The following is a 25,965-nucleotide window of genomic DNA, read 5'->3' on the forward strand; positions in this document are numbered from 1 at the left end:
TCTTAGATTCTTGGGTGGAATCTGATTGTTCTGAATCACCAGTCATATTTTTTTTATATGATATCTTGTTTTGACTATGTATCAATTATGTGAATAAAATCATCATCATCATCATCATGCGTATCAAGGATTTAGGCCAAGCATGACCTGTTCCGGTCTTAGAAGTCATCGTTGAATCGTTTAAGAGGACGTCCTGGTTTTCTTTTTTTTAATGGCTTGTACTTTAAGGCTTGTTTTGGTAATCTTTCTGTTTTCATTCTTTGAACGTGTTCCATCCATTTATGTTTATATTTTTAATTTTTTCTATTACTGGTTCTTGGTTTAATTCTTTCATAATTTCTTCATTTCTTTTGTGATCAAATAGGCTATACTTTGCAGTTTTTCTCATAAACTTAATTTCTGCTGTTGTTAATCTTTGTCTTTTTGTTTTATTGTCCAGATTTCGCTTCCATACATTAAGACTGGTAGGGCTAATGTATTGTATACTTTTAGTCTGGTTTGTTTTTGAACTAGGTTTGGTTTAAATATAGAGTTAATTACACCTGGTATTTTTAAATATTTTGCAATTTCTACGTTTATATCTTTTTCATTTTCATATGTGATCATACATCCTAGGTAGTTAAATGAATTCACCTGTTCTAATATCTTGTTATCTATTACTATTTTAGTTCTTGCGGGATCTTGTCCTTTAAAGGCCATAGTTTTTGATTTTTCTGTTGATATTATCATACCATAATCTTTGGATATCTCATTTAGATCTAAAATAGCTTTTTGTAGTTTATCTTCAGAATTTGTAATTATTATTTGGTCGTCGGCAAAGAGGAGAGTGTTTAAGTTTACTGTAGGAGAAAGTTTAATTCCTTGATGTAAATTTTTATTCCATTTTATTATTATTTCATTTAAGGACATCCCTGTCGGCCCCCTTGGTTTATCTCTCTCGTATATGATATCTCGTGATTTAATCTTATTTGTATTTGATTATTTTCATATATACTTTTGATAGCTTTTGGGATATTATTTGGTATTTGTCTTTCTTTTAATATGTTAAATAATATGTTTCTTTTAATTTTGTCAAATGCTTTTTCAAAGTCATTAAATGCAATATGTGTTTCTAAATTGTATTCTCTTCTCTTCTCTATTACTAGTTTTAGGCAAAAGGCCGGGTCTATACATGATCGTCCTTATCTAAATCCATTCTGTACTTCTGAAATAAATTTTTCCAAATATTTCATTGGTTTGCTATTTAAGATTCTGCTATATATTTTGTAACAGGAATTTAGTATACTGATACCTCTGTAGTTTTTAGGATCATCTCTATTACCTTTTTTAAAGATAGGAATCATAATTGCTTTTTTCCATTCTATTGGGGGGATACCAGTTGAATAAATGTTATTTAAAAATAATAAGATTCTTTCTTTGAATCTTGTTCCTGCATATTTATATAGTTCTGAACTAGTTTATTTTTTTCCAGGTCATTTTCCGTATCTTGTTTCTTTCAGGCTGATTTCTAATTCTTCTTTAGTTATTTCCTTTTCATTTTCGTTAATTGATTGCCAGTTGTCTTTTTTCTTAAATATTTGTCTGTCCACAATTCTGTGTAGCAATTTAGAAATTCTTCTAATTTCAATTCAGTGTTTAATTTTATGTTTTCTTTGGTATCTGCATTTAAGTGTTTTAAAATGTTATATACATTGGGTCTTATTTTATATAAATCATGTTCTAAATTAGAAACAAATTTGTTGCATGATTCTCTTTGTCTTTTTCTGACTTCTCTTTTAGCTATGGCTCTTATTCTTTTATATTATATTTCATCTTCTAATCTTTTACTGCTTAAGCATTTATGATAGGCGTCTTTTTTCGTTTTGATTATTTCTTTCATTGTATCATCCCAGATCTTCATTGTTTTCATTTTACTGAATTTTTTGGTCTTTCCTAAGATTTCATTTGCTGCTGCATTTAGTATCGTTTTTATATTAAGCCATTCTATTTCTATTTCTTCATTTTGTTTTATTTTATCTAGATATTGGTTATTTCTTTGTTCATATAGCCATTGTCCATTTGTGTCATTCAATAGTCAAGTTTTATAAACAAATGTTTCAATTTTTCTTTCTGTTCTTGTTACTTGTAGCCATTTAGGTGGTAATCTTAATTTTATTTCAACAAGGAAGTTGTCACTGCTTATTTCATATCCTCTGTGAACTCTAATATCTAGTGAAAATTTTGATGTCTTTTCATTTAATATAAAGTAATCTAATATTGATTTCCAATGTCTTGCTGCCCAAGTATATGTATGTCTTTATGTTTATAGAAGTAATTCATTATTTTTAGGTTATTATAAACTACAAAGTCAATCAATTTTTCACCATTCCTGTTTAGAGTATGTTCTCCATGTATTCCTATATTATTATTAATTTTCGTGTTTCCAATTATTGCATTTAGATCTCCTGCTAAAATTACGTAATCATTTTTATTTATTTTATTATATATGTTTTGTAGCTGATTATAAAAATCAATATTATCCTGTTCTCTTCTCTCTTCTTTTTCAGTTATTGTTAAATAGCCTCTATCTATTTTTATATTAGCTTCTATTATTCTTTCATTCCATAATTTATAATGTTTTAACTGTTTTGAAAGGGAGTTATGAATCCAAATCATGAATCCTGCTTGTGCTCTTTGGTCTCTGTCAACTCCACTGTATATCACATTAAAATTTTCAGTTCTCATGGTTCCTTTTTATTTCTTTTTTGTTTCAGTGATTACTGCTATTTTATAATTTCTTTCATTTAATAACTGTCCGTGCGGTTAGACTAGTGGCTTTGCGCTTCGCAACCATATGCCTGGGGAAGGAGTGTCCTAGGTACGATTCACGTCGGAGAGGTGAGGAGCTGAAGGTTCTTCCTCAGCCATAGCCAAGTTAGTCGGTCTTTCCTCCAGTTTGTCTGGTGTTTTTCATCCCGCAAGCAGGCAAACCGGCCCCGTGAACACACAGCGATACAGCCAAGAATAGCTTGAGGCATAGAAGTGACCATTCTATCCTCGTATTTCGGTTACGAAATCCAAGCATGCTTGGAACGTTGTGGGCCTTAAAAGCCTGTTAAAGCCACTGGGATTGATAGATTTCATTTAATAATTGGTCTAATTCTATTTCTTTGTATGCTATTCCTCTTACATTCCAGTTTACTATGTGTTTTGCCGTTTTTTCCATTCCAGGGTCGTTTTCTATAGATTCAATGCGATTATCTGACAGAAATAATAATAATAATAATAATAATAATAATAATAATAATAATAATAATAATAATGGAAAAGTAATTGTGTTACTGCATCCCCATTCGACTTGCTTATTTCATCCCATCCCACCTTGGAAACGTTCTCTAAAATTGTATAGTAAAAATGATAGCTTTTGTATCTCAAAAGTGATAGCTTTTGTATCTCAGATATGTTTGGTAATGTTTAGGATAAAATACCTTCATGACCTCCTACCACTTGATCTATCTTTTGTCTTTTGCGAAAAGACATGCGATTGATGACTTGTGGACACCTTGTTTGCACATGCCGTAATAAATGAATCTTGATCTTCAAAGTGCGCAATCCAACTTACTCTCCTCCTTCTGTATATCAACGGAATTATTCAAGTAGAAGCAAATCTGATTTGTAAGTCTGATGAAAACATAGAAACCTTGTACAAACATAAAAAAGTCTAAAACATTTACCTCTACGACCTTAATTAGAGATATAAAATTATTCTGCTGGTATATTATATCTAAATAACCATGTTAAGCTCAAGGGAAAAAGAAATTAGCTCTTTCTAATTCCCCCCCCCCTAAAAACGCGGTAAGGTAAATTTTCCTCTCGCTCTCTTATCTTTAGTAATATCCATATTTTTAGCAAGCACGGGGTTCCCTTCTTGAAATAACTCTTATCTTTTTTTACCTAAATATATTCCATGCAGTATGTTCCTGGCATTCACAAATTCGATTTTCCAAGAACCAGAAGTTGACTTTGCTTTGGAACAACTATCAATTTATTCTTAACCTATTACTCTCTCACCAATCTGTCTCTCAAGTTGTCTGTCACCAACTTATTTCTCTTTTTAACAGCATCTATTAAACACATATATTCTACTCATATTTCCATGATCACCATAATTAGAATGTCATCAGCATCACTTCACTTAAATCGCAAGCAATAACAAACACCTATTCACAGTTCCACTTCAGTCTCTCAGTGAAAAATTGCCATTATCTGCACTCTTTCTCTGTTGTCCTTTGAAATAGATTTGCTTAGTTATGCATATCTTAAAAATACTATATCTTTGCGTTTTCATATGTGGTATTATCAGCGGGTTCTTTCTTTACAAACTTATCTTTAGTAATATCCATATTACTAAAAATAATATAATACTCCTATGTTCCATATGTGCTATGAAACACAGGAGCACACAGAGAGAGAGAATATCAGAAAGAACTTTTCAACTTAACACAGTACTCCCAAACGCGAACACAGTTTCCGATCTCTTGTCGTAGATAACCAAGGGATTAATGGGACATCGATTTTGTAATTTAAGCAAACAACGATTACATTAGGAAGGAAGAAATCAAGAGGAGGGGAAATAAACGAGACACTATACGAAAAGTGATTTTTGAAAACAAGATGTTGAAGCAGGTTAAGTAGAAAAGTAGTGCACGGTAACTGCACATCTAAAGTAAAAGGTTACCAAAATATATTACAAGAAATGCACAACGCCCTTAGCATTCAGAAAGGGAACAACTGGTGACGTGATTCTGTATGAGATTCGTTGTTAAAAGCACAGGTCCAGTAACAAAATGGTTTATTTATTTATTTTTAAGAGAAGAGATGACGTACCTAATGTTCTTTTTTAAATAGCTAGGGGTTGTAGTACTCATTGCGAAATACTTGGTAGGAATGTCCTTTGGAATAGTGGATGATGAAACGAAAGAGTGTGTGGGGGGGGGAGAAGAAGCTGGTTTATCGTGTTTGTAGTCTGCCCTGAGAAGGATAAAAATAAAAGTTAGGAATAACTTATGCCATTTTCCTGAAAACGATGCGCATAAAATCCTATAGAAAAACAGAGAAAGAGATTGTCTTTAAGACAGCGACTGAAGGTAGGCTATTAAGGATGACTCATCAATTAACGGGAAACTCTTATCAGGGATTTTAGGAAGATTTTTGTTGCATTGTCAATAATAGAGGAAAAATGTAGCTGAAGATTGGGAAGTACTTATTTAAAGAGAGAGAGAGAGAGAGACATCATGCAATGACGGAGACGAGTAATAAAATGTACAGGATGGCCCATTACTCATGGAACATTCAGAAGAAAGGGGCCCATCTTTTTGAAGTCAAAAATGGAATTTACGTGATGTGGTTTTTCATAACTAATAAAAAATCTGGTGATGTTAAAAAAGTTATGCAGCTGATTCACACACAACCGGGCCTTTCTACGGCAAGTTCCATGACTTACGGGCTACCCTATATATCTAGCTGGAAAAGGACAAGTGGTTTAGAGGATGAAAAGACTAGGTGTGAAGTGTTCGTTACCAGCTGTACCTTATTAAAGGAAAGAAGATGAATACAATTTTTTTTTATTTCTTTAAGAAAGAATACGCGAATATGTTTGATATCATGGAATGCTACCATGAATTATGAACTTGAAATGGGAAATAAAGCTAGGCTTTTATGCAGTGTCACGTGTATTACGTAGAAGGACATTCAATGAACGTGACACTGTAATGAACGTTCATTGCATAGTAACACATTGTTTACCCGTGCAAAATGTTTCCTTGCATAAACACAATATAACAAAGAAAAACAAAAACAAACAAATACGATATTTTTTGTTTGTTATTTTAGCGCTACAGACAAGACATTGTAATTGGAATTATCATAAAATCAGGTTTTCCTGCCCTAGAAATAAAACACGGTAATTATCGTTTTTGCATCCTACAATTGCAAGTTCAGTTTTTCTAATGAAATCATCATCATTAATATGTATTGATGCTATAAAAACAATGTTCTACAGATATATATTCAATATATATATATCTATTTTTTATATAATAATTATTTTGTATCATCATAAATGATATTATCCTCCATCGAATGATCCTTCCAACAACGCTAGTTATTATTATTATTATTATTATTATTATTATTATTATTATTATTATTATTATTATTATTATTATTTTTATTATACCTCATAGAACAGTTGCTAAAATGCAGAACTTATTACATTTTAATTGATATTCTGACTGAATTACTCTTGTGGTTTTTTTTTTTTTTAGGTTGTTGTTTTGTTTCACTATCTAGCGTTCTAGCGATTCATATCTTTTTGGGAGAGGAAAAATTCGAGCTTCTTGGAAATAAAATCCTACATGCATTTATTTAACATCTACTTGATTATTGGAAGAATAAAACAAGAGTCGAAAGTGGATTGCTAGTTATTGGATTATAAGTTTTTTTAGTATACTAAAAAGGTGCAGTAATATAAAATTTATTCTTTCTTTTTCTAACATTACAGACATGGATGAGATTACTTTATGCAATATTTAACTAGTTAAAAGTAAACAAGTTTTCCATTTTCTAATTAGGTTTAAGTGGAAACTATATGTCTCGTGATATTTATTACTAGAGAATCTGTCTTAGCTCTTCCAATGGTACTGTATTTTAAAACGTATTTCATATAGAAATGAGACAGTGAGTTTTAATTTCTGGGACTCATGAATATCCTTTGTGAACAACAATCATACCAGGAGAGAAAACGCAGGATTGCTCTAAACTGACACAACTTCTTGTTATTTACTTTTATATCCTTGCTCTAAATTCTCTACCCGCAATAAATCTTCAGTAAAATACCAACATGACTTCAATTAATGGTAGTGTGGAAGTCTTAAAAGCTTTAAATAATGCTTAAAGACCGAAAGGTAGCAGTGGAGCACAATAAAGATTTCACTTAACGACGGACAAATCGTTTTAGCCATAAAGAAAGCCATTTTGTTCAAAGGAAATGACGAATACGAGAGCCAGAATCATGTTTAAAATATTACGGAAAGCCATTAGTGATTATGATATACTCTAAAGAAAGAGAGAGAGAGAGAGAGAGAGAGAGAGAGAATGCAAATATCAGATCAGAGAGCGAGGACACTGCATTTTTCTCCGCTTCCTTCTTTGTTGCATGCATTCGACAGCTCCCATTTATAGTGAGATGTAGAGCAGACTCATAAAATTACTTGGAATATCAATTATCGTTCTTCATCTCTTCTTTTATTTCTTAACATAAGAAGCATCCAAGCAAATTTAGCACAGTAGTGTATATAACATACTATTAGCTTATATATTCAATATCATGAAAGCAGGACGTTTTTATTGTTATTTGGAATTAGTAAACATATTTTTTCGTTCTTTCCTATAATGTATGCATATTATGCTTAGAGTTTCCTTTGTTTTCTAGTTCATATAAATATTGAGGATTTCGATCGAACTTGAGGTATCTTACACACGTTAATTCGTAAAAAGGTTTGTCCTAATTAAGCATTACTTCGCGTGTATATAGTTAATTATAGAACTGGAATATGCTCTTTAGGATCATCATGCACTTTCTACTTCATTAACTAATGCGCTTAGGTTTAAAGAATTCAATTCAGAAGTACTGTACTTCCATATAATCAATAGCATATATTTTTATGATTTCAGTGACCCCTTTTTTATAGATTACTATTAAATATATTTTCATTAGATTATGAATAATAAGCATTTGAGAATCATTTTGATAGAAACTGAATCTGCGTGAACTGGAATATTCAATGAGAACTTTAATCAACTTAGAACTGTTAAAAGCTCTACAAGTAGTTGTAGAGCATATGACAAAATACCTGAATGCAATGGCAAAGGATTATTAGCATATCAAATCGAAATCGTTAAGAAAAAATTGCCTCTACCTACAGCTTTTATTTGACTGTAACTTTGTGTGTGTGTTACAAACTAATTTAAAGAAATAAAGATTAAACTAGAGGATTTCATTTGAAAATACTATTTAACTGATAAGTCCTATTCTAATGTTTCATTTCGATATTAATATTTAAGGGACAATAGCACATTAAAATAAGATTTCCAAGAACAAATGCGATGCCATTTCATTACATACTTTTCTGCATTATCTAGCTAACATTAAAGTTAACAAAAAAGATACAGATTTTATTTTGTACAGGGATTGTAAGGAAGTTAGAGTGGTAGAGGGGACGAAGAATCGTTCGTTTTGTGACAAATAAATAATGCAGAACTCAGTAACTAGCTTTATGAATTATTGTTGGATACATTAAATTATACTAAAGAAGGGTTTTCTTGTTTTCATGCTAATACAATTATCTATTTGAAATAATAATAAATCATCCTCAAAATCTTTGTGCACATTTTGAATTCTAAAGGAAATAATAAAATCTAACACGAAATCAATGACTTCTAACTGAAAATGAGAAAGTATAACATTGCAAAAATACTCACCGGCAGGCTAATCCTATTTAAGCTTATCCTAGAACCAAAATGCTTTTTCTGACCTGGTGTTATGCCTTTGATATCTTCCCACTTAATCTTCCATGTCATTGAGGCGAGTTCTGCTTCCAATTTAAAGTGCCTAGGCAAAAGTTTAGAAATGATGTCAGGCAGTTTATTTATGCTGACTACTATTTGAGTGTACTGATTAAAACACTGATGAGTATTGTTATTAATCTATAAAAATGATAAAAATTTAATATGGCAATATTGCATCGAAAAGATAAAGCAGCTATTCTTCTCATCACAGCGATTTTATTGTATGGATATATCAGAATGCGAGAAAGGATTAACATTCATTAATAATATATTCAGAGGCAGTGTATATAAAAGTAAAAATAAATAAATTATTATTTTAATATCTTTTATTTTCAAACGACAGTAAACGAGGCTCTTTTAAACACAAGTTTTATTGAAGATCGGTGGGCAGTAAGTCTCTTAAGTACTCTTAGCTACTACTCAAGCTCTGCTCGAGGCTATCAATGATTGCAATAAGATCGAGGGAAAACAGTATGGGAGAAGATGCCTCCATCTCCTGACACTAAATCCAAAGAAGTATATTACTGTCGAAAACAGTGTGAATTCTACGTTCCTGTGCATGTGACGATTTTGTTTTGTTGAAATGGCATGTGGCAATGGAAACAGAACAGAAAAGAGCAACAGGAATTCGAAGTCATAATCAGTGTGAACGAACTCAATTTTTTAAAAGTATTTGCTTTAGAAATTATGTTCGAGGGTCGTTGGTTACTTGCTATTTCGTTTTCGAGTTTATAAGACGATATACATCGGCTGCTTCCAATTTAGTGGTACAACGAATGTTCACCGTAATTAATGTTCCACATAACAAAACGGGAAAATTTAATAATGTGAATACCGCATAAGTGATTAACAGTTATTCAGTTTTGTTCTTAGAATTAACTAGATTATGCATGTTGTAATGATGGGAGAGGATTCATCATGTCTGACACCATGACTCAGACAATATTGCATGTCTCTCAACTTCATTAATTTTTCTAAATTCATCATTTGGCTGAATTTGGTTTACAAGTTTACAAGTTGAAGCTTCAAACTCAACTGATAGCTGGTTGTTGGTGTATGATAGACGACAAAGATAATTTGTAAAAAAAGGTTGGACTCCCTAGAAAAATACTGAAACTCTAAACCTCTATTCAAAACCTCTAATCCTCTTTACCCGTGACTTATGAAAATCAAAATGTTATATTTCGCAGTATATGCAGTATATATTTAGTGCAACGTGCAGTATATTTCGCACGTCCAATTTTCTTTGAAAATAACAGTTAAAGTGATCAAGATGATATACACAGTATACGACAATTTATAACGAAATTCAATTATAGAGGTTTATCCAACGTTCCACCATGAGTTGAATGTCGACGATTTTTATCCTTCTAAACTCCACGAAGATCTTCTCTGGAAAAGTATTCCAAGATATACATTAGTTAGTTTTAAGCAAAAACAGGATGGAGAAATAAGAATAAGGATCACACAAGGAATCAAAGCATTTTTTGGCAGTACAAAGATTATCTCTTAGTAGCTTTAACTATAAGCCTATAAGAAATGCTCTTTAATGTATGCATTATTCCAGTATTCCTGTGAAGTGAGACATGGGCAACAACTAAGAAAATGTAAGACAGGTTGCGTGTGGCCACAAGAGCCTTATAGAGAAGAATTTTCCACATAATAAAACGTGATATAATACTATAAAATACTATAATTAGAGAGATGAATGCGGTGTAGGATATTGTGAAGTGGTGTAAAACATGTAAGTGGAGATGGGCTGTCCATATTACTAGACTGCCAGACATAACCTGGACAAAAGTTAAGCACTGATTGGATACCAAAAGGAAAGGTCGTCAAAGAACAACATGGACGGATAATCTACAAAAATTTGACATGAGTGGTTAGAAACTCTCAAACATTTTTTATGAATAAAATAAATGTCCCTCTTTGGAGGCATCTGTAGCTAAAACCAAAAAACGGAATGAGACCAAATATTATATTGAGACTTTTGAAGGCATGGGGAGATGATTTCCGCGAAAAACAAAAGATTTAGTACCAACAGTCGCCGATAGGGGAACGTTTGGCGCTGGCGGAGCCGAAAGCAGTCTGATATTTGCAGTTAACGTAGGTAAAAAGGATTATGCAAATTTTACTGCGCGTACGTGACAGCAGCGCCACCAGTTCCACTTAAAAAGGAATTGAAACGTTCAGGCAGTTATTCGAATGATTGCCGGGTTATCAGTACGTTCTTTCCGATGGCATGGCCTCCTCGATCCCCGGACATCACTCCATATGAGTTTTGGTTGTGGGGGTATTTGAAATCCGTTGTGTATGTTGGTGGCGTTCCCAACTTGCATGTCTTGAAAGAGAACATAAAACGGGCTGTTATGAACATCCAATCCGACTCCTTACGCTCAGCTGTAGAGCATGTCGCACACCAGATGCAATTTGTTGTACACAAGAAAGGTCAGCACATTGAAAATCGTGTATGTGGTCCACGGAATCCTGATTCTGATGAATAAAACATTATTTTCTGTGAGTTCAATCACTACATTAATTTCCGTGTCTCTTGCAAGTTGTTGTTTTAGTTTAATTATTATTATTATTATTATTATCATTGTAACGCTCCACATATCTAGCTGGAATGAGTGACATGGCTGTCGCTTACACCGTCTAAATATTATTATTCCATTTTATCTGCCTTTAATGTAATTATCCGCTTGTTTTCGGCTCCTCCAGCACCAAAATTTCTCCTTTCGGCGAATTTTGGTACTAACTCTTTTTTTTCGCGGCAAACATTTTCCCATGCCTTCAGAAGTCTTAACATAAAATTTGGTCTCATTCCGTTTATTGGTTTTAGCTACAGATGCCTCCAAAGAGGGCAAGTTATTTTATGGCAACCCTGTATATGAAAAACTGTGAAGCTTTTCATATATATCTTCCAATTGGATTATCCACTATCCACCATTATCAACTTGGATAATGATTAAATAATCTGTCATCTCTGATCATTTTGTCGTTGCAGCCTTCCAGTAAGTGGTGAGAAGATATTGAACTAGGAAAAACAAATATCACATATCCGTAAACATCCATGTCACAGTGGGATTCGAATTCAATATATGTTGGTTTGAGAATAGAGTGGTCATCCACTCTACAAACTCCTCTGCACTTAACTACACTCTTCCATTCTCCTATGTATGTAAGTAACTAATATGACCAAAGCCATTACCAATGCGCTTGTATTCATTTCTGCAATATATTATGTCTTTCTATCTTCTTTAACATCGATTAATTGTCTAGAAGCCAATTAATATCATTTGCCTGCTATTGCAATGTACATGCTACACAGAGCTATATATGTTTTAACAGTGCAGATTAGGTTATTATGAACAATCCTAATAACAAACTTTGTTTCTATGATGCTTTGTAAATCACTTCAAAATAATTACGAAATAGTATCATTACTTTCAAGTTTATAATATTAGCATTACTGTTTGTGCGTTGGAGCCTTATATAAACCGTGAAGAGTTCTCAACCGTCAATGTTATAGTTTAATAAAATCATCGCTTCATCTTGCATTGTCAAGTATTGATAACAGTTACTCGAAATATGGAAAAAACACAATTTCATTTGATAAGAAATTTACAAGCAAAGCAATCTGCTTAATAGAAACACACATTATTTCTTAATACAAATGATTACGTACCTGAAGGTAATTAAAGATACCAGGGAGAGGATGACTACAACGCATGCAAGTACTGCACTCACTATAGCATATTTTGGCATTTCTGGAAAAAAATGTAACAGCAGATCACTTTAATGAGTCTCTTTAATTTAGTGCTTTGACTTTATTTAATATAATTTTTGTTTTATTAACGTGTTACAAAAGAATAGGCTTTGCTCAGTTCTTAATCTCCAATAGAATAAAAAAAAATTAATTCTGAGTTACTTTTAGATGAAAAATCAGTTATGGATTTCTTTCAGAATATTAGACATTAGCAACATTTATTAAGATTTTATGTAATTTTCCTTTGGTATGATGATATTGCTTCCATATTGAGGATGTAACAGTATGACTGGTAGATAACTAACTTCAAGCTGATATGAAAACTTCATCGTCGTCATCAAATTCCTGACGTCCTCTCAATGGGCACATCATTACTAACTTATTTTCAACAATTTTTGTCCAAATCTCTTTCTGTCAAGACTCCATTATCAGATCTTATATTTCTATCTTCTAAGGCACTTTTTGCTGCATTATTACGCATATATCTTGGCCTTCCTCTGGATCTTTTCCCTACCAACCTGGCAGAGAACACTTGTTTTCCTAACCTTTCCTCTCCAATTCTGTTAGGTGACCATACCACCTGAGATTAACTATGCTAACACATTCCTGGATTCTAACAATGTTAGGTTCTTTCTTAATATCATAGTTTTTAATACGATATTGTCACTGATGCCATCTGTTCACTCCTGTAATCATTCTCAGGACAATCATATTTGTGGTCTCTAGTCTTTGATCAAATGCTTTATTTCTAACCCACCTCTCAGATCCACAAATTAAAATTGGTTTGAACACTGCCTTGTATACAGCTAATTTAGTGTTTTGACTAATTTCTCTCTCTCTATCTCTCTCCTCTCTCTCTCTCTGTTTTATTCCATATAAATATTTCCAATATTTAATTTACCATTTTCACTAAAAAGCATGCCGAAGTAGCTGAAATGTTTTACTTGTTCTATAGGTTCTTCATTCATAATGCTTCTGGCTATTTTCATCGTCTGTTATTGCTGACCATCATACCAAATCTATTACAACAGTTATTCAATTTAGTCAGGCAATTTTGCAGACTTGCAATGGATTTATTTAGAAGCATAACGTTATTCGCGTAAAGTAAAGAGCTGATATTAACATCTCCAATTTTGATATCAGGTTTCAAACCACTTTCCTTCATAATGTGATCCATATAGATAATAATAACAGAGGGGATAATGTACATCCTTGTCTGACACCAGATTTAGCATTAAACCATCTTCCTTCAATTTTAACTACCGACTTACAACTCAAATAAAGACTAAGTATTGCTTGATATAATGCTCTATTGACACTATAAAACTGTAGCGTTTTGAATAACTTTTCTCTTGGCATCTTGTCATATGCCTTTACCAGATCTACAAAACGTTGTTATAATACAGATATTTGTTATATTTCAATGGTTTCTTGACTATTTGTCATAAAGTGAAAATCTGATCCTGAGTGGCTGTATTTGGCCTGAATCCAGCTTGTTCCTCACTAAGCTTCCCTTCCACAACCCTTCTCAACCATTTCTCCTCAAGTATATTTGCATAAATCTTACCAGGAACACTCAGTAGAGAAACACCTCTATAATTCTTACATTCAATTTTATTTACCTTTTTTATATATTGGTACTATGAGAGCTCTACTCCAATCATCTGGAATTCGTCCCTCTGTCCAGGCCTTTTGAACTATGCAGTGGAGCTACTGTGACTTTTATACCTATATACTTCAGCATTTCTTGTCGAATATCACTACTCCCAATGACCTTCCACATTCCAAGCATTTGAAGGCTTTTTATAATTCAAGTATGGATAGGTATCTCTGATTGCATGCCTGTGGAGTGTTTTTTAATATTCTGCTGTCACTGATTGGTTCGTTTAGCAATTTTTCAAAGTAATTCAGTTTTCATGTCACATTTATCATCACTAATTGTTTTTACAACATTCTTTCCTCCATTTCTGAGCTTTTTCAACAGCCTCCAGAATATTTCAACACTTTCTTGATATTTAGTTTCTATGTTCTTACCATAGTCTTCCCATGACTTTAGTTTAGCTAGTTTTGTTTAGCTTTCTTACATTTGTCTCTGTATTTTCTAAGAGCACAAGCTGACTTATTTGTCAGGAACTTTTGATATGATTTCTTCTTTTTTTTCATTTCCATTTTAACTTCCTGGGCCTACCAGGGAGTTCTGATTTTTCTATCCTTGCAGAAAACATGCCTGCAAGGCTCACCACATTCCTCTCTGGCTGAATCAATCAATCAATGAAAACTTAGATATCTAATTCTGTATTACTGCAAGAAAATATGTGTGCGTGAGTAGATAGTGTTGCTTCTGTCTAACCGCTAGCTTGTAGGTTCATATCCAGCTGTAACTTACACGTTTATCAGTCTTTTGTAGAAAAAAAGTTTCCTTCATCCGTCGTGATGCATTCTCCATACTCGTGGTTTGAAATACCCCTTCTGGTGGGATTCCAGAGCTGAAAAAACATCCATTTAACCTATTCGATTCAAAATATTAAAATATGAGTCAGGTTTATAATTCTTCGTGGGTACGCTTCCCATAAGGATATCTGTTTTGTTGCAGAGAAAGTGTGAAGAAAGTTATGCTACTGTTTTAACAATCCACACTGACACGAACAAAATTATATGAATATAGCCTAATATTTCTTGTTTAGCGGAGAAGATACGAATAACGAATTCATAAGAGTTCATATTAAAAGAGCAATATCGATATTGATGTTACAGGAATTTGGCATTGAATGCCATTTATCAATATTGATTTCTTATCCGACTTCGTAATAAATCTTTATACTTCATCTGATTCTCGATAAATGATCTTAAGTTACGCCAGTGCATTTTAAGTCTCAGATAAATAATTTACACAAGTAATATACAACATAAAACTTTAATTTCGAAACCAGTTAGAAAACATCGTGAACCGATCACTAATAAACTTTTAGTTGCGCAGAAGACGCCATGTTTTGCTATTCCGCCCATCTTGTGTGGATACGGGTGGGTAATAGGAGCTCATTTCCATTAATTATGCAAGTAGGAAAGTTTACAGCTGTTGTCAAAGTCCTAATGTGGAGAACGCACTGGTTATGAGACGAGGAATCATGGATCGATTACCTCAATTTCCTTAATGGGAATGCGAAGAATTTTGTTTATTTTATCCGAACACGTCACGACTTCTGAACTTTTTCCCTAAGCAAAAGAAACTGTCAACATCAGCTTTGCTAATTTGACATCCGAAATGATACGTCAAGAAAACTCGCTCTTTTATCGGTATCTTATGGTCGTGTGGATTTCAGAAGAAACGATCGAATTTGGCACAATTACGCTTAAGGAAGTATTACAAATTTCCTGTAACTGGATGTCACAGAATATGCATCTTTTATAACACATAGTGGTAACAGAGAGAAGTGGAGAGAGAGAAAAGTCATATAATAATCCGAAAAGTCTTGCAGAAAGCACGAGACACCTCCAATAGGCATACAAAGAAAACAAAAGTCATTCACCTTAGAAACTTCTTTATTTAAATATAGTTGCATTTATCCTGAATATTTATTATTTGTTCATCCCTTCTTTCATCCAAATGTAATTACACAAAAGATTTGTTTTATAAAGTATACATGAACTAATTAGCAAAGAGAGACAAGATGTGATTCCCCCCCCCCCCTCAAAGAGACTTGGGTTCAGTCATCTCCTTCAAAGTCACAAGGAATCTATCTTATAGAGTATACATAGGACTGAAGTAATTCCCAAAGCGACCAGAGGCTTGTTTCCTTCAAAGCAACTACCATTTTCAGCGATCCATTGTTTCTGCTGCTGTCGTAAACACTTATCCAATTTTGTTTCCGACGCATTCAAAAGCCTTTATGAAATTTAACTTACTGGCATCGAAGTTATAATTTTTTTTTGGAGACCTGTGAAAAAAAAGTAAAATAAAGAAAACAGATGAAGCGAATATGAAGGTTGTTCTACTTGTGCTGTTCCCTTTTTCGTCAATATATATGGCTCTTCTGTCAACTGATGCAACACGAACAAAGCGCATGAACATTGTAACCTCGTCTGCTGTTTTGCATACAGCTAATCATTAATCATTTCGAAGTACATTTCCCTGACAAATTTTCCGTTTTCAGACGATGATCATTTTCAAAAGATGTGATCACTTTCGATCGAAGTTCTCTTTGAAACAATCAAGAGAACTGCGTGTATATCCACCAATGACAGCTGCCCAAGTCCATAAAAATCATATTTCACTAATTTCACTAGTCGTTTTTCCAATTTCATGACAAGATTAACATGATCCTGCTTTCCTTTCGGATATCATAAAAATCGCCTATGAAATAAGCAAAACAACATATATTTGCTTTTCTGATTCATTGCTGTAGATACCAAGAGTCGGCATGGGTTTTGAGTAAATTCTTGAATCTTCAAGGACATGTTTTGAAGTGTCATAATAACCAGCGCGCAGTTGGATTGTGTACAATAATAAAGAAACAAGAAAGTAAATAAAATTGTGAAAATTTGGTAATTCGTGACAGAACTCAATTAATGAAACTAATATATAACTATGAAAGAAGGAAAAAGTGGAAATTACTCTCATGTATGGAAATTGTTTGGTATTGAGTTAAACGAAATTTTTCTTTTAACTCATTACCAGCTTTTTAAAAAAATAACATTACCATAAAATAATAAAATAAATAAATAAATAACAACATGGTAATATTGTTATTTATTTATTTTTTTTAAAGGCTATAGATATAACAATAAGAAAATTAGGAAAAAAACATTAAGATTAATTAATGGAAACATAATGAAAAGTTGACACAAATATTAAAAAGTATTACAAATATTACAAATTTACAATATTACAAGTACTATAACAAGTATTAAAAATTGAAAGTAGTACAATTGTTATTACAAATATTAAAATTGAAATTTCTCACAGAGGCTGCTGTGAGAAACTGTGGAGGCATAGGAAGATGTTTCCGGACAACAAAAGGCACTAGACAAAGAGACACAATATCCTCAAACATTTCTATCATACTTTTTGGAAAGAACAATGGATGTCATAAAGGATAAAATAACGGGAATTTCAATTAAAAATAATAAGTAACTTACAATTTAAGTAACAAAAGAAGGAAAGATATATTTGGGTTGATGATTAACATCGATAAGACAAAGACAAAGATATTTGGAGAGGAGAGGAGAGGAGAGGAGAGGAGAGGAGAGGAGAGGAGAGGAGAGGAGACGATGAAAAAGCTGACAGGAGATGGAAGAGGTTAGGACTTCACATGTCTAGGGAACAATATAACGTACGGTTTAGACTGTGAATAAAGGGATAATATATTGAATAACAAAGTGAATGTAAACCTGCAAGCATTGGACAAGCTATGGAAAAGTAAATCATTGGGCCTTGTTATGAAACTGAGCCTGCTAGAAACATGCATATTCACAAGCGCTCTGAATTGTTATGAGCTAGCGCTTGTAAATATGCATGTTTCTGACATGGGTAATGGTCAAAGACTATAAGACACGAATATTAGCTCTCAAAAGAATATGTCATAGAACGATTGTATGAATTGGATGGGTGAAAATAACAGCAAATGAAGAATTATATAGCAAAGTAAAGTGCAAAGAGAATCTAATGCAGAAAATAATTCGAGAGAAACTAGTTTTTGGACATATCATCAGAGTAGATAACGGTAGAAATATCAATAACTTAATGTTTGGTACAGTGGATGGTATAAACTGTAGAAAATGGCCAGAACAAGAGTGGGTAGATGATGATGAGAAAAAGTGGTGTGCAGGATTCGAGTCACCTGGAAATAGACAGAGAGAGAAATGGCAAGCAATGGTGAAACGAGAACTAAACCCATGGGCAATGATGATGATTAAAACTGAAAGTATTATAAGTATCAGAAATTGAAAGTACGAGGTTGATGAGTAAAACATCACAGATTATGAAGAAATAACGTTTTCATTAATTACGACAAACGAATTGTACTACTCTATTTCTCCGAGTAGTCATAAATAAAATGAAAAAAAACCGAAACGATTTTTTCTAAATGATATAAAACCAGAAGATGAGGGGTCCAATGCTGTTGTTATGAATCACATGATCGAGCAAGAAACCTGTTAAATATCTAGTCCGTAGCTAGAGTAAGCATTTCAGTAACGTTAAAGGTTTAGGTCGTAAAACGCATGCAAATAAGAATATCTCTTATTGGCACATATTATACACTGAAACATTATATTTTCAGCAATATTTCTGAACGAATTTATACTGAAAAGTAGCACCGTTTTATTATAACTGTATGGAATGATAACTTTATGATAACAGTATGGAATACTGAAATGTCTCCCCCCCCCCAAAAAAAAAACTGCAATGCCGTTCTCACAATGTCATACCATGCTTAGTACCAAGTGATTCAGGAGTTTTTAAGGAAAACTGGTCCACTCCTCCTTCAGAGCGAGAATGAGACCTTCTTTGTTTTCTGGAGGGGAATATCGAGCAGCAATGCTCCCCCATATTGCATCCCAATCGTTTTCTTTGGGGTTGAGATGTGGGGATCGTTCTGGCCACATGATTCGAGTAATATCCTCGGGCTCCAGAAGTATCTCCGCTGCCGTGTACGATGTTGTGTGATATTGTCATCCATAAAAATGAATCCTTCTCCCACAGCACCACAGAAAAATCGAACCTGATGTTGAAGAACTTTGTTGCAATATCGTTCACAAGTCATAGTCCCTTTTCCAGCACTTGTAGCTCGATTCGTCCATTAAGCATAATACCTTCCCACATCATGACGGCAGCACCGCCGTATCTATCTATCTCTTTCAAAAACATTTTCGCGATGATAAGCAGCACTTCTTATAGAATCGGAGGAAAGACTAAAACAACCCTCATCTGTAAAGAGTCTATTAGCCCAGTTGTGTCTTTTCCAATTTTTATGGATACCACACGATGAGCTGTGGATAAAGGGACGCATTCTACGGGCCTTTGTGCCCATAGGCCTACTTGTCGTAGACGTTTTGCCAGTTTGTCGAGATATCAGCATATATATGTGCTTTTGTGGAGCCGACTTGCAAGCTAACCTGCTGTGGTTCATCGATTACGTTTAAGGTTGTAACCAAAATTCTGTCTTGATGCTCTGTTAGAAGTCGCCCTCTTATAACGAGGGCGACTTCTTAATAAATATGTGGAACACATTCCACTCGTTTGAAACGCAGCTCAGAGCCTGATTTCAACGCTCTGTAAGACTGAAAACCCTCTGGCGATATTAGTAATTCTCCAGCCTTTTTTAAGCTTTCCGATAATTCTTACCTGCGTAAAATCATCTATATCATAGGTGGCCAACAACAGGCCTGAGGCATGATAAAAACTATATTAATTTATATGTATTATTAATTTAGCTATTGGTTTCGACCGCAGATTTTCTGATTGATATACTAGTTATATTCATTATTTCTGATGACGGAAAAAATTTATATTCTCAACACGGAATCAAAATAGCTTTAAAAGATTACTCAATTTATAAAATCTATTGCTTCTCTGTGCGAGTTGTAGTAGTGGGAGTGGTAGATTTCTATGCGCTCCAGAGTAACGCATCTTTGAAAGTCACTTGCACTGCTCTGGTTAGAGAAATATGTAATTAAATTAAATTTAACAACTTATATTTAAATCAGTCAAGTATCTTATATTGTTCTTCCAGTAGTAAAATGATTTAACAGATATAGTAATTCGATACATATAATTATTGCCTTGAATAAATGCAGAGTTTATTTTTATTTAAGTTCTGTGTGTGGCCCGTGACGCTACCACTCATCATATATTGGCCCTCGTATAGAATGAAGTTGGCCACGCCTGATCTAGATGATGTCCTTGAGACTTTACAAGGAATACAAGTTTGCAACTTTATTATTTTCCTAAAAGAGCTTCCTTCAAACACAATTCGCTTAGCTTCCATCCATTCGCATCCATTTGTCTTTTATCCTGTTGAGTGCTACCACGTGACCCCCTTTGCACACGATTCGAAAATTTGAATGTGTACCCTTCCTACTCGAAATTGTCAGTTACACATATTGCCATAAACTGATTCGTCTGAATTTGCGGTTGTAATATTCAAAAATAGCGTCCGCCCTTAGGTTTTGAACACCAGTGTACTACTTAGTGACTATCCAAGACTGTTGAATCTCCGTTATATGAACCGAGATATCAAGCTACACCGTTTTTTGGATCGAATGGAAGATTTAGGTGTGGCAGATGCCTGAGGAAACGCTTTACACTTCGTGCATTGTCCAACCATTAAGTTTCAGGAAACTCTTCAAACGGTATGAAGATTTTTTTTCACCTCATATGGTGCCTGTCATTCGATGTAGTGACTGCAAAGATGAACATTGACTGATAATCACACTTCTAGATAACGCAATATTTCGTACATGGACTGCTAATAGTGATAAGTAAGAATAATTACAAATAACAGGCTCATATTACTAAAAAACCTGATGATAGTATCCCCATAAACGCGATCAGATGAAAGTGAAATCCATTGAGATGTTAACTGTTTAGGTTAGTCGGAAATATATCGTTGTCATAAGAGGTATTTATATATAGGCTATATTAATTTATAATAAGTTTCATATGGTTCATCTGTATTGCTTTAACGTTTGTATTCTAGGATGCTGATTATTGATTCAATTCTGTAATTTAAAACTGGCAGCTTTTGCTAATTATTTGTTAACAACACTCGTCTATCGCATCTTTGTATCTAAATGATAACTTTTTTCAATACAAAATTATGCTGTGTTTTTATATGAAGGATGAATTCAAATTGCACAAAAATATCACAATACAGGATGTTTTATTTATAAGTAATATTTCATATTGCTTGACCCATATGTACACTTACCATCATCTGGGCATTTGGATCCGTCAAAACCACATAGAGGGGTGTCTGGTGGAGGCTCACTTCGCTGTCCTGCCCAATGTATTACTTTCGATGGAACATTAACAAACTGCTTGGTAGCCCCATAATAATTAGCAACTGTCTAAAAGAAAAGAAGTAGCGTTTATTCAGTTACTATATATCGATATCATATTATTCTGAACATTGTAATTCATGCATTTATCTGCAATAGCTACAAGTAAAATAATGATATTCTCATATGAATAAAACTATGCAATTCCATAAATAATTAGCAAACTATATTTTCTTGACGCATTAGTATAATAACTATTACTGCAAGTTATATTGAACTTGTAAGAAACGCAGTCTGTTATATGACATTTATCGTCCAAATACAACCAAATTTCCTAGGAAATCTTTCCGAAATACGTTATTGAGACCCCTTATCAAATTTGATGAGTTCGGAAAGAATTGTTTGACCAATGCCTTGTTATCACCTCTTATTGCCTTAACAGTAAAGGGGGAGAATCGCTGATTTACGATGAATAATGGACATGCAAACATCTGCAGAACATTTTTCATTTAAATACAGAATTCACACATCTTCGTAAATAGAAAGTGGATTGTTTGGAAAAAATATATCTTTAAGCACTCTCAATCTCCTTTTAGTTTTATTTTAGTGGAGTTATTTTAGGACAGACTGATTTGGAATTTATAAGAATAATAACCGCACGTTAATAAAATAGACTTAGAAGAGATAAGGAACATCTCGTTTTTCTTAGAGAGACAATAAGCAAGTTATTTTGCCATAAGCAGACTTGGAATTAAAAATTGTAGCTATTTTTAGGAAAGACATTTGATCGTAAACGTTTACAAAAACGTTTGGTTTGAAATTACCATTCAACATCATAAAAATTCAAAAATACAAGAAGTATAGAGGGATTATGTTAGACGCTTGACTGTTCAAACCCTGGAAAGTCATTTTGAGCCGTTCGTAATGTATTTAGATATAATATCGTACTGTTTCTCAAACTGATTTGTCATAACCCATGGACTATTTAGTTATGAAATGAAAGAACAATAATAATGTGGTTAACCACGACGGATGTTCATGTCTGTTTCAAGAGTAACTCACAAAACACAACTTCCTGCATACCAGAATTCTGTAGCTTGAATTATTCGGACATCCGTTTCACAAACTTGAATTAGCAGTTGGAAAAATTTTGATCTCAGCTATAGGTGATATTTTCCTAGTTTTAGTTTCACACAATCTTGTTAAACGGAGACGTATTTTGCAAAAACTGTGCTGGAGCAGAGATGCGACTCTGCTGGAGGTGCCAATAAAGTTCAGATATCGATTCCTTGCTGACTGTTTACTTCTTTTTCTTCAGATTTTGTAGCCGCAGCTCCCTCTATATAAACATGATATACCACATCGCACTACGACTGGGTTGTTTCCATTCCCCTGAATTTGGCAAAGAATTGCTCAGACATCAATATTCAAACAAGACTTGCTTACTATAAGCTAATTATAACCGCAAATAACATTTTCTGACAACCTCAAAACTAAGTACATCAGAGTAATTTGATAAATGTAAATCCAGATTAATTCAGTATGTATTGGCTTTTCAGGAAGTCTACTATAAAACCACACCAAGCTTTGCGCCACGCAACATGAACATAAGGGTAATATTTGATTGTTTTTATTTTAAAACAAAAAGTTCGAATTTATAAATTTTGGCCTAGAAGATAGGGGACACAGGAGACGATATAATTCTATCTAAGGGCATCTTAGCATCAGTTAAAGAAATTTGTTGGCGAAGAATTTAATATTCGAAATGAGCAACTTAGTGCAGTTTTTATCACCATATGCTGCAGTGATGATACAAGTTTTGACAATATGTCCAAAGACGTTTCTGTTTTAATACAGGGTGGACATAAAATAACTTTCCCTCTTTGGAGGCATCTGCTAAAACCAATAAACGGAATGCGACCAAATTTTATATTGAGAATTTTGAAGGCATTGGGAGATAATTCCGCGAAAAAAAAAGATTTAGTACCAAAAGTCACCGACCGATATGGGAAATTTTGGCGGTGGCGGGGTTGAAAGCAGTCAGATGTTTTGCAGTAAACGCAGGTAAAAAGGATTATGCAAATTTTACTGTGCGAACGTGACAGCTGCGCCACCAATTCCACTTAAAAAGGGATTGGAAACGTTCAGGCAGTTATTCGAATGACTGACGAATTTTGCTCAATATGCGTTCTACCTTGCCTCAGCCTGCCTTACTTGTTAAGTTGTTTTACCTTAAACAGTACAATGCGGTAGCGGCCCTTTCGGAATTTAAAAGGCTTCATGTTGGTGGCGTTCCCAACTTGTATGTCTTGAATGAGAACATAAAACGGGCTGTTATGAATATTCATAACAGCCCGTTTAATCCTTACGCTCTACAGCTGAGCGTAAGGATCCGACTCCTTACGCTCAGCTGTAGAGCATGTCGCACACCTGATGCAATTTGTTGTACAGAAGAAAGGTCATCGCATTGAAAATCGTGTATGTGGTCCAGGGAACCCTGATTCTAATGAATAAAATATTATTTCCTCCAAGTTCAATCACTACATTAATTTCTGTGTTCTCTTGCAAGTTGTTGTTTTAGTTTAATTATTATTATTCTTATTATCATTGTAACGCGCCACATATCCAGCTGGAATGAGTGACGTGGCTTTCGCTTACAACGTCGAAATGTTATTATTCCATTTTATCTGCTTTTAATGTAATTATTGGCTAGTTTTCAGCTACGCAAGCGCCAAAATTTCCCCTGTCAGCGATTTTTGGTACTTTTTTTAATTTATACATTTCTTTACGAATTTATAAGTCGAATAAATAGGACTTATAAATGGCATAACTTTAGCATAATACCTCTAAAAGAAACCGCCAATAACTGCAACAATTGAACACTCTCATGTGCCTTTCAATTCGATAAAGAAAGAATATAAATATACTTTAATGGAGTCATATGTACTGTATTTTGTTTTAAAATTTCCTTCTCAAATTATTTAACCTTTTCGGCAGTTCAATTTGTCCGCTCAGTTAGCATAGTGACTTTGCGCTTTGCAACCGTATGCCTTGGGAAGGAGTTCGATTCCCGTCGACGCCGTGAGGAGCTTAAGGATTTTCCTCAGCCATAGCCAAGTTAGCCGGTCTTGGGAGTGGAAAGAAGGGTTTTTCCGCCAGTTTATTTGGGGTTTTTCATCTTGGAAACCGGCCTCGTTAATAAACAGAGATACAGTCAGGAATACTTAGAGGCACAGAGCTGACCATCTTAACCTCGTATTTTCGATACGAAATGCAAGAACGCTTGGAAGGTTGTGGGCCTTGTAGACCGGTTAAAGCCATTGGGAAAGGTAGTTCAATTTAAAAGAAAGCGCATTGTTAAAATTAAAGGAAGAACGTTCGTTTTGAGATTAGGCTGTGTAACAAATCTTAGCCATTAGTCTCGCAGAGGATTGTTTGATCTGAATTGGAAGAAGAAGAAAAAGAAATAAAGATTGTAAGTGGAAGCGCAAACAATCGGATTATGAACGTTTTCTTTAAGGAAACGAGTATTACCTAAGCCATTTAAGAATAAATATCTTAAAGAACAGAACCGAGTTTAATCTTAAACAGATGTACAGAAACGTGTAGAATTTGCAGCAGAAAATAGATAGATGTTTGGATATAGAACAGTCCTGGCATCTTTCATTTAAGTTTAATAAAGAATGAATATCGAACTAAATGTAGATGTACTTTTTTAGACACATTTCTTTCCAGATTATAGACTTGTGGTAATTTTTCATGTTCAATAATGCTAGACCGCCAAAGAAAGATCACTATAAGTTTGTAGTCGATCTAGAAGAATTTTTTCCGACATTTTTGTTTTAGCTTCGTCTAGATTTATTGTTTTGTGCCACAGACAAGAGAGTGTTTTCTCCGACAACTCGGAATCACTAAATGACGGCAGTTATCTGCACCCCCCCCCCTCTCTCTCTCTCGGTCATACCTTGATAATCATCAAACTCCATGTAAGCCCGTCTATTGGTAAAGAATAAGGTAAGGTAATGATCAAGCTGGCTATCCGCCCATTTCTACATATTAGTTATAGCTAAACGTACTCTCCTACTCCCTTTTGGGAATTAAAAGGCATTCGATCATTTATTTTCTTTATTTGCTTTTATATAATAAATTTATTGAATGTTTATAAAGTTAATTGTTTTATTTTAAATGAGAAAGAAAGGTATAGTCGCACATAAACATATACGCAGATACTCATGTGCGAGCTCCCCCCCCCACACACACACACCACAAAAAAATTTAAATTCATCTGGAAATATTATTAATCTCATATCAGTAAACTAATATTCCGCTAACTGTTACTGCATCCATGTCGTAGATAATGAGAGGTAGTAATGGACTTGAACAAGGAAAAAATAATGGAAAATTTATTTTCAAAAAAATCTAGTGGATGAATAGATAGTGGTAGACAGAAACAGAAAAGAGTTTATAAGAATCAGAGAATTGTAAACGTCGAGATCATGCCACCTAAGATCATGTAAGAACAATTCAAGATTCACGTAAATTCTGAGGTGAAAGTGATTATTGAGTATTCAATTTAGTCAGTATATAATTTA

General features: G+C 33.7%; 1 protein-coding gene across 1 annotated transcript in view; it reads right to left on the reverse strand.

Moving 5' to 3' along the window:
- Window positions 1-25,965, reverse strand: part of LOC150104327 (atrial natriuretic peptide receptor 1-like) — a 358,232-nt gene that overhangs the window by 77,942 nt on the left and 254,325 nt on the right. The window contains exons 6-8 of the mRNA XM_090396458.1: window positions 21,304-21,438; window positions 12,296-12,377; window positions 8,521-8,650 (exon numbers count right to left, since the gene is read on the reverse strand). Coding sequence (XP_090252584.1) covers window positions 8,521-8,650; window positions 12,296-12,377; window positions 21,304-21,438 — 347 coding nt within the window. The remainder of the gene's footprint in view (window positions 1-8,520; window positions 8,651-12,295; window positions 12,378-21,303; window positions 21,439-25,965) is intronic.

Source organism: Typopeltis vanoorti, chromosome 8, assembly GCF_054136105.1.
Source record: "Typopeltis vanoorti isolate ZY-2024b chromosome 8, IOZ_Tvanoo_1.0, whole genome shotgun sequence".
Taxonomy (NCBI): Eukaryota; Metazoa; Arthropoda; class Arachnida; order Uropygi; family Thelyphonidae; genus Typopeltis; species Typopeltis vanoorti.